The sequence below is a fragment of the Sminthopsis crassicaudata genome, chromosome 5 (genome assembly GCF_048593235.1).
Source record: "Sminthopsis crassicaudata isolate SCR6 chromosome 5, ASM4859323v1, whole genome shotgun sequence".
NCBI lineage: Eukaryota > Metazoa > Chordata > Mammalia > Dasyuromorphia > Dasyuridae > Sminthopsis > Sminthopsis crassicaudata.
The window spans coordinates 64,714,871-64,724,732 of record NC_133621.1 but is presented as its reverse complement, the minus strand read 5'-3'; the positions used below and the strand labels follow the sequence as shown (position 1 = coordinate 64,724,732).

The window sequence follows — 9,862 nt, the reverse complement described above, 5'->3', positions numbered from 1 at the left end:
TTTAGTGCCAGTGAGACCAGCAAATCTATATGTAGAAATCGTGCTTAAAGAACCATCCTTATATATATTTGCAAAGACTCAACAGAAATGTATAGAACTAAATTCAAAAAGCTCTAAGCTTTTAGAAACCTTGTTTCTAGGTTGAACAAACTAAAATGCCAATAAAGGAAACTAAAATTTAACCCTAAAATTAATTCTTACCTGCATCTCAAAAAAAAAAAAAAAAAAAAAAAAAAAAAAAAAAAAAAAAGCATAATTCTAATGCTGTGACTTTAAATAGTTAATTTTAAAAGGCTTCCTTATTATTCCAGAGCCTCAGTTCCTTCATACCCTAGACAGGCCTCAGGGACTATGATAAATCAAAATTGATCCAAGCATTCAATTTAACTTTGGGATCACTCTAGCTGAAGGTAGAAGCAGCCATTATATTCACCTCATTATAGGCTCCATTTTTTTTTCTTAATAAGCCCCAGAAAAGCAAATGGTTTTTCCCAAGTCATCAGAAGAGAAAGCCTATTTTCACATATACAAGTTCAGAGGCCCTCAGATGCTGTGGCCAGTAGACATACATGGATTAAGTATGAATCAAAGCGAGGCCCAATCAGCCCAAAGAAAGAACTGAAGAATATAGTGAATAAGATCTTGTTTATTTAATCACATTAGTCACTTGGCTAACATCAATGCTACATTGGGTGGTATTAATCAGAGGTCTAAGTGTAAAATAAGCTAAAGGGATAACTTCCTACCACCATACCATTTTCAGCTCTTAGCTGGCACACCAGGCTCAGTTTTGTTAGGCTCTCTAGAAACCTAGGGGAATAAGAGAGATGAGAGTATAAAGAACAAACACGGTTCAGAAATAAGAGCTATGGTACAATGGAAATTTTAGTCCATTTAAGCTTGAAACAAAATGGAATAAAGAATCAATCACTCAACAATACAACTGAAAAGTGATCAACTTAAATAAGAAAATTTAGATTCTAGAAGGGAAAAATAACTTATAAGCAAAAAGGTAAAGGCAATTCAAACCAACACTAGAAATATTTCATAGAGATTCGACTGACATACCTGGCCTGGAATAATTACAACTAGCATTAAAGAGAAGGCTGAAAAAGAGAATTCTCTTCCCATAGACAATTCTGGGTAAGGGAAAGAAGCATGGATATTGCACATTTAGGCACTATCCAAATTACCCAAAACAATACATATGAAAACAATAAGTACAATCTTGGTACTTTTAACACTGTAATAGTTCAGATCAAAACATTTATTGAGCATTGATTCCTTGCAACAGAGCCTCAAATATACAAGCTAATCCTGCAGTTAGATCATCTTCTAACTATTTTTTTTAATTTAAGAAAGACACCACTAAATTTCAGACAAAATATATATATATATATTTAAATCTTTACAATAAATCAAGAAACATATAGGAGCTTGTATACTGTATATTTCAGTTTATTTTGGTACTCATTTCCAGCTCCCTACAATTCAAATAATCCTGGTGACAGTGTACAACTTCTACTTTTTGCTTTTACAGCTTTAAAGCAAATAATACATTTGAGTGTATTTTAAATCTGTGCAAATAATCCTTCAGAAGAAATCTCCAAGACTCTGTTTGTAGAGGCTATTCTGTCTCTCAAAGACGCTTAGTGAAATTTGTTTTGTTTTTCTTCAGATAAAGTGCTCCTGTCCAGCAGAACCCAAAGGCCTTCAAGAGTTGTTGTTGTTTTTTTTTTTCCTGTTGTTGTTTTTTTCTCCATTAAGTTTAACTTGGATAAAACTTGGTCATACAAATTCCAGCTTCCCATGCCCACTGTACATTCCCCAATGAACCAGTGAGAGAATTTTCTCGTTGCTGAGGTCAGTCTGTCTCATTTTATCACAGGTCATACAACAGTTCTCATGCCCGCTGACCGGTACCATGCACTCTAAGTCCAACTTGGCCACCTGGCCCTTTTTGGAATGGTGTCCGTGAAAACTATAGTGCAAACGAGAAATCATCTGCTGCCGCTGGTCCTGCAGTCTCTTATTCTCACTGCGGAGCATCCTTAGAGCTAGCATGATGAGCAGCACTAAGATCAGCCCCCCGGCGATGGGGACTGCGATGACGGCTGCTCTGAACCACAATTCCTTGGAAGAGGTCAGCTCCTGGACTTTGGTGATGAGATTCCGGCTGCTGTCGTGCTGATAGCGGCTTCCTTGTCCTGCTGGGAAATGAGAAAACCATCAGTACTCTTCATTTTAATTTAAGTCAATTTTACCATATCCCATTAAAAAAACAAAAAAAAAACAAAAAAACACTAGATTGCAATAAAAAAGACCTCATGGCCCGGAAGTCTCGTCAGGCAATCCCAACCCATTTTTAAAATAGGATGCGATGGACTCCAATGGCTAAGTCACCCAACATGAATGAGGACTAATGTTCTTTAACCTCTTAGAAAAGTTGGAAAAAACCCAGGCCGAGCCTATTAGGCAGACAGACAGCTAATGCTTGTGCAGACATAAAAGCTACTCGAGAGAGACGCATTTTTGCATCCAGCCATGCTTCTCCCACTGGTATCTCTAATTACATTAACAACAAAATCAATAGCAGACATACAAAGTCTTGGCTGTCACAGGCCTATAGATCAGGCCAGAGATTTCGTTTACAAAACCGCCTTCTCCCTACCTGAAGTCTCCCCCTTGGGAGCCGAGAGAACATCATGCAGTCCTCTATAATTGCACATATCTTCATGACAACATTCCAATGTGGGCACAGCGGTGCCGGAGTGGTTTTGTGCCTGTTTGGCTTGGCAGATGTCTGCTGTGCTTGCAAGAGAGTCCAGGCAGCCATGAGTAAGTGGGGAATTCGTGTTCTGGGGGTCAAGAAGTCTCGAGAAACAGGCATTCAGCTCTGATTTACACATATAGCCAGTTGCAACACAGTGGGCTGCATCACAGTAGCATCGGATTTCACCTGAAAAGGAAAGAAATCATGTCAAACTCAGATGCCAAGCACCAGTTCCCCAAATGGAAGCAGTGGGGGGGAGTGGGGGGGGGGACAGGGAGAAATAGAAGGGAGAGCATGGAAAAGGGGAGGGGGACAGTGTAAAGGAAAATTTTCAGCAGCTAGTTTACTAAAAATAAAATCTCATCTTTTCATTGAGGTATCTTTTATTTATTTCTGGGAGGGAGGGGAACAAAACATTAAAATATACTAAGAGAGAAGGTATGAGTGAAAAGTTATTTTAGAACATTCAGCTGTACTTTTTATTATCAACATGGAACATTATTAGGAAAGCACTTGGGATAATTAGTGACTAAATTCCAGTTCCTATTAGAATTCTATAATGCAACATTCTGCCCATAAGCAGAGTTTTATAGTCACAAATTTCTGAAGGGCTAGCAGGTAATTAAAATGGTACTTAAAAAAAAAAGTAGTAATTTCTTTTTTTTTTTTTTTGCTTGACTTTCCCCCCCCTTTACAGGAAAGGTAAATTACATTATTTATTCACTTCATTCCCACATGACCAGAGAACATAAAAATGCTGGGCTTTTTGATTTTGTCAGTATAAATATTTGATCGGAACTGCTGAATTGTTTACTACCTCTAAGAGCTGTGCCAAGGTTTAAGAGCTTTACCTAACACCTTATAAAGTTATTAAGTAGAACCATAACAATCTAGAAACTTTTTTTAGTCAGAGGCTTTAAAAACTATGAAACTGGGCAGCTACTTTGCAGTGTCTCCAGAAAAGGCAACTTTTCCTATAAAGATCTTTTCATGCAAAGGAGATTTTTTAGCCAGTATACTGTAAAATGGGCACCGGGTAGTTTACAATTAGTGGTTTGTTTGCCAAAGTCAATTTCTTTCAACCTAAATGGAAAGTCATAAAAAGAAGCAAATCTGCAAAATGTTCAAGAGTCTCCTCCCTTGTCTCCCCTCCCCTTCATATTAGGTCACCGTCCCTTCCAGTTTTACATGAAATTCAACATGTGACCTAAAAGGGGAAACATTTAAACTGGAAAATCCTTCACTGCTTGTATTAACAACAACAACAACAAAATCTTTCAGGAAACCTCAAAAATTTTCTGAAGGAAGTGATTTTTAAAAGTTTCTTACATAAAACCCATTATGTGAGCTCCGTCACCTCTTATGAGCAATGTGACACTTTCCCGTGTCAAAGTTAAGGCTCAACTATTCCAGGATCCAGTGTTATCAGTAATCTTGAAGTCCCAATCTTGAAGTCTCATCAGAACAGACTTCACTCATTGTTCTATGAAGGAACTAAGGCCATCTTTCACTTGAATTAATGCACCTTCTTTCCATGCTAAGTTTCCAGAAGCTGGAAATCTGTCCTGCATTTGAAGTCTAAACTCTGAAAAGAAATGCCTGTGATTCTTTTATAAACCTATTCTTTCTAGGCTCATTCACCAGCACTGTGAAAGGTGAATCACCTGATTTTTCTGTCTCGATTTCAGCCCATGTTGGCCCCCAGGCTACTCCAGCCACTACTCTAGGCTCAGAAACAAAAACACACACAAAACATTCTCTGGCAGCTGGGTTTAAATACTGGTCAAAAGATGAAGTATCTTACTCCTAGTCTGAATTTATTCTCTTGGCCTTAATAACTCAAAGTAAAGTGAGCTTCATTTCTTCCCTCCTCTCTGTGTGCTCCAGGCCCAGATTCAGGAAGTTTTTCCTCCCCTCCACATTTGCCAGTGTTTTTCATGTAATATCAAAAGATCTTGAAAGTATGATGAAGCTCATAAATCCTTGTAAACACTAAAGAGCCTTCACTTCCAAACTTCCATTTGGGAAGTGAAATAAAAGTCATTTACTTTTTAAAAAAAAATTTGACCAATAGTAAAACACTTTAATTATTACAATGGGAAAACTGAACAGTAGATGTCATTCTAAATGTAAGACCCTTTTTAAAATATTACATTTTTATTGACCTAAAATGGTCTAATAAACAAATTCTGACAGGCTAGTCATAAGATTGTAACAACTCTTTTTAATTAGAGCCACATTTTTTTTTTTTTTTGCAAAGAGAATGAACTTTTGTACCACTGTATTAAAACTGTATTTTTTTTGTCGTTTCATAAAGTTTCTTCCTGTGGTATGCAAAAGGCCAGAAAGGGTATTGGTATTTTGAAACAGTGAACAATGCTCTTCTGTTTCCCCCCCTTTCTTGTTACTGTATGTAGCTATTAAACAAAAATGTCTGCTTTTAGTCAAAGATGGCTACAGGAGACTGCAGGCTTCCCTTAAAGCTTTTGAAGTTAACAGCAGTCAGAAGTCTGTGATCCCCTAATTATATCATTATCAGGCACATAGTTTCAGTATCTGTGACTTCACATCAGTCTCAGTCACTCCCTGTTCTGCCTGCCTTTGATGGGGCCAGAAGGCTTCCCTCTGCAGGCTGCAAGGGCTGTTATTTAGGGTTAATTACACCCTTCCTTCCAAAATAAATAAATACTGTAGCACATCATCATCACTGTGCTAGCTTATCCTTTAACCTCACGCAGGGAACATGGCAATTATAGGAAAGGGAGGGGGGAGATGGAAAAGCTAAAGAGCGCTCCTTGCTTAAAATACATATATTATCTAGTCACACTCGGGTACCGGGATGGAGGAAGCGAATCGAACAGAGTGTAAAGGAAATCCATCCGGGTCTACCTGACGGGTGAAAGGCTGCGGTTAAGAGACGGGCCAAAGAACGCCGCCTCCCCCTTTCCGTGGGGAGAGACGGGCGCAGTAAGAAGTGATTGGTAAGGAACAGGGATGTAGCGGCGGGCGCCCAGCCCCGGCTGTCCCAGCGATGGACGGCCACCCTCTCCGACCCGCTGACACTCACAGAACCAGTCAGAGGGAGGGGAGGAAAAGCTCCGGCGCTGTTTCCTCGCCCGCGGCCCTCGGGGAAAAGAGGCGGTGCTCAGAGCGGGTAAGATGGCCCCGCTCCACCGCTGGAAACGTTCAGAAGTTCATTAAAGACAGACTAACAAAAACATTTTGACAACCACTTGCCCCGGAGGTCTGACTTTACATCAGTGAGCCGGGCCCGCGGCTCAGGGAACGGGACGGGAGCGGAGGCGGAGGGGCGGGGAGGGCGGGGAGAGCCCGAGTCCGCAGGATCTCCAGCGGCCCACAACGCACCGCCGCCACTTCTGAGAACGCACCAACTTGTTGTGACCTGTGGGCCTCGCCGCGCTGCGGGAGGAAATCTCGCTCGCTGCTAACAAAGGCTTGGCAGCCGGCTTCAAAGCCCCCTTGGCCCGGGCGCAGGAGGCGGATTCCCCTGCACCCGCAGCCCGCGCTGGGCCCCGCGCCGCTCCGCTGCGCTGCAGAGACTCCAGGCTCACTGACCCCCGAGTGTTAAAGCCGGGGTGTGGGGCTGGGGAGGAGGGAGCAGCAAAGCGGGGGAAAGGGGAGCCCCCTCCCCAAGAATCTGGGAGAGCCGGACTGCCATTCTGATCATCACTCCGGCGTGGAGCCCACGCGCGCGGACCTACACGGAGAAAGCCACGGACCCCACACGCCCTGCCGCCGCCCCCTCTCGAGCTCCCGGGGCGCCCGCTCACTCACCTTTGGTGAGCAGGATGGCCATGGCGCACAGCTCGATCTGCAGCCAGATGAAGATGTAACTGGAATGGCGATCCATTTAACCCCCCCACCCTGGCGTCGCGCCCCCGCCCGGGGCTCCCGATGTCGGGGGGGCTCCGCGGCAGCCTAGGACGCCCCGGCCGGGCTGCTCATGGGCTCTCGCACAGCTCGCAGCCGACAGACTGATGGACTGGAGCGCAGCCAAGCGGCCGGCGCCCCCGGGTCGCCTGCAAGTCCCCGCTCGCCTCCTCGTCTGTCTTCCCCAAAGGCCGGCGGGTCGGGGCACGGTCCGCGGCAGGAGCCAGTGCCCGCCGGCTGCTGGAGAAAAGAGGAAAAGCAGGAGGAAAAGTTTTGCCGCCTCCTCGGCCAACCCAGGTGCCCTAGTCCGTCCGGCGCTTCTCTGCAGTTGCCGCCGCCCGTTGCTGTGGCTCCAGTCCGGGTGCGGGCGCAGCCTGCCGGGCCGGCCGCAGCAGCCAGATGCTTTCTTTGAAAGGAAGAAAACGTTTGCAAAGCTCCCGAAGGCTGTCGCGGGGCGCTCTCCGCTCGGCCTCAGCCAGAGCCTCTGCCGCGGCTCGCTCTCCTCCTGCGCCGTAAATAGCGCCGAGGAAGCCCGAGCTCGGCCCGCCGGAGCCCCGCCCCCCGCTCCGCCCCCCGGGAGCGCGAGGAGACGCAATACTCGGCCTGGATTGGCTCTGCAGCTTTTGTCAGTCAATGTCGCGGGGGGAGGGGGGAGAAGGAGAGGGGCTCGAGGGAAGGGGGCGGATTTGGCTTCCAGATCTCCGGACCTGGAAAGCCTGAATCTGCTAAACCGTAGCGTGCAGCCGGTCTTCTCGGGGTTTCCTCCCCCTCATCACACACACACACGCCTTTCCTAAGGGGACGGAGGTCACTCGGCATCTTCTAGTCTCCACCCCAACTTTAGAATATTACACTATCTTGCATTTGCACAGTGCTGTACAAAGCGCCACGAGGTGGGAAAGTGCCGTGCTCGTTTTACAAATGAGGAAACTGAGGGCAGACCGGAGGGTGCCTGAGTCCGCACAGCGCGTGGGGGGCCGAGCCAACGCAGCTGCTCCGAGGCTCTTTCCTCGGCCCTGCTCTTCTTACTCCCGCCGGCTCCCTCCACAAAGCTCGGCCTCCACGTCTCCGCCTTCCTCCATCTCCCCACTCACATCTTCGCCCCCGTGGACTCAGAACAGCGCTCCCCCGGGGAACTGGTCCCGCAGCCTTCGCTTCTAGGCATCCCCGGATGCCCGTCGGCTGTTTGTTACAGAGCGAAATAGAAGGAAAAGAAGCGAGACTCCAACCCAGAGCACACGCAGAGCCGCCGGGCTGGGGGAGAGGGTCGTTCCCAGCTGCCTCCCCTTCTCCCGGCCACACGCACCCGCCTCGAACCCCCCTCCCCGGGATCAATAAAGCCCAGACAGACAGACTGTTGATCAGAAGGAGCCGAGGTGGTTCTTTCTCCCCAGTAGACTGGGTACGGGTAGCCAGCTAGAGACACTTAACGAAAATTAGCAAATCCAAAAGCACCAGGCGCCAGTGAGACGACACAGACCGAGACTGACACTCAATTATCCCCCCAAACAATCGCAGGCAAACACACAGGCAGAACCTGATCAATATCAGTCCCGCGGTGATCTCCTTACTGAGATGCTAATTCACTTATTAGGGCTCGCTCTGAAGCCGGCCAGCTAACACACCCAAGTCAGGTTAGCTCTTCGGGGATCTGGCTCGAAGCTCTGCAAAGAATTCCCCACAGGACTGCAACCGACTAGAGTCAAAACCGCTGGCTAAGTTGCCTTTTAAGTCCAACCTATGCAAACTTCTCCAACCCAAGCAGGTACAGAACAGACACTGTTTCCTGGTTGTTTATATATACATGCATACATACATATACATACATACATATATATAATATATATATATATATAAACGTATATATATAAACGTGTCCCTGGAGACACGTTTATACCAAGGTGGCAGGTGTTAGGTCAAATCCCTTAAAATAAACATGAACCGATTCTTGGATGGAATCATCTAAAAACGTTCTAGCCTTAAAGTTGAAAAGATGTCAAATGTTAAATTTTACCGAGGAGATAATCGAGGAAATGACCTTTGAAAAGAGATCTTTCCATAGAAAATGCTTGGAAAACTTGAAAAGCTTTTGTTAAAAAAAAAAAAAAAAAAATACTACACTAAAATCCATTTGAAGAAAAGGAGTATTAAGGAAGAATTAGTTCTGAAGCAAAAGCATAGAGCTGAAGACTTGGGTAGATACCTTGTGTTTCCCAAAGACTATGTCATTCTGCCTTTGAAGTAAAGTTTATTTAAATCAGGTTTAAATCTTTGCAATTTATTTCTTTTGACCAAGTAATAATTCTATTTATTATGCAGATTATTCATAAATTAGAGAAAAAAAAACACTGAATTTTTTTTAAGTTGCCAACCTTTACTAGTCATCTAGAAATTAACTATCCAATCTGGATGTTGTTAACCAGTTAACCAAAGGTGGCTTTTGGGGAGTGATTTTAGAAGTTTATAGGTGTATAATAATTAACACTTTATTTTATTCCTTCATTATGTATGGATTCTTTTTAAAAAATAGTTTTTATAACAAAAATACATTCAACCTTTTCTGATAATTCAGAACAACTTCTTTTTGATGATTCCTCCAACAGTACATTGAGATAGTTTCATGACTGTAGAAATTTTTAATGGTTGAACATTGAAGAATACTTCCCTCAAGATTTTATGATGGCATTGGAGAGAAGACAGTGTTTCAGATGGCAGGAAAAAGTCATTTTGAGAAATAAAAAATTATTTAGGAAGAGTACAGCAGGCCTTCAGCAGTTAGCTTCCTGATTCTCCTCAGGGTAAAAATGGTTATATAATTTTCATAAAAAATGTAAGATAACTTTTTTATCCTTTATTTTCACATGAAAGTTGCCAGAAAGAATATTTTAATGAAAGCTTTTTATTTAACATTCACCCTTACAAAACATTGTGTTCCAAATTTTTCCCTCCCCTTCCCCCATCCCCTCTTCTAGATAGCAAGTAATCCAATATATCTTAAACATGTCCAATTCTTCTACACACATTTGAAAGGATATGTTTATAACATGAAAAAAGGGGGGGGGGGGAAATCTGGTATTCTTTGGATTTTCAGTTTAAAGAAACTTTCATTCTCTGGGACAAATAAAAGAGAGAGAGAGAGAAGGAAATTATGTTATAACCAAGAAAAATTGCTCAATCTGTTTTTGACCAAGAGCCACA

General features: G+C 44.0%; 1 protein-coding gene across 3 annotated transcripts; it reads right to left on the bottom strand.

Annotated features, from left to right (window-relative positions):
- Nucleotides 1-626: 626 nt before the first annotated feature.
- BAMBI (BMP and activin membrane bound inhibitor) lies at nucleotides 627-8,350 on the bottom strand. Of its 3 annotated transcripts, none has more exons than XM_074267014.1 (3): nucleotides 8,202-8,350; nucleotides 2,672-2,959; nucleotides 627-2,210 (listed from the first exon to the last, which is right to left on the bottom strand). In XM_074267014.1, the coding sequence occupies exons 2-3, from the start codon at nucleotides 2,907-2,909 to the stop codon at nucleotides 1,789-1,791; spliced, it is 660 nt and encodes a 219-aa protein (XP_074123115.1). In that variant the 5' UTR covers nucleotides 2,910-2,959; nucleotides 8,202-8,350; the 3' UTR covers nucleotides 627-1,788. The 3 variants fall into 3 exon arrangements, with proteins under 3 accessions (XP_074123115.1, XP_074123113.1, XP_074123114.1); XM_074267012.1 differs by lacking the exon at nucleotides 8,202-8,350 and adding an exon at nucleotides 6,569-6,706; XM_074267013.1 differs by lacking the exon at nucleotides 8,202-8,350 and adding an exon at nucleotides 6,569-6,706 and having other exon boundaries at nucleotides 627-2,207.
- Between the last annotated feature and the right edge of the window lie 1,512 nt (nucleotides 8,351-9,862).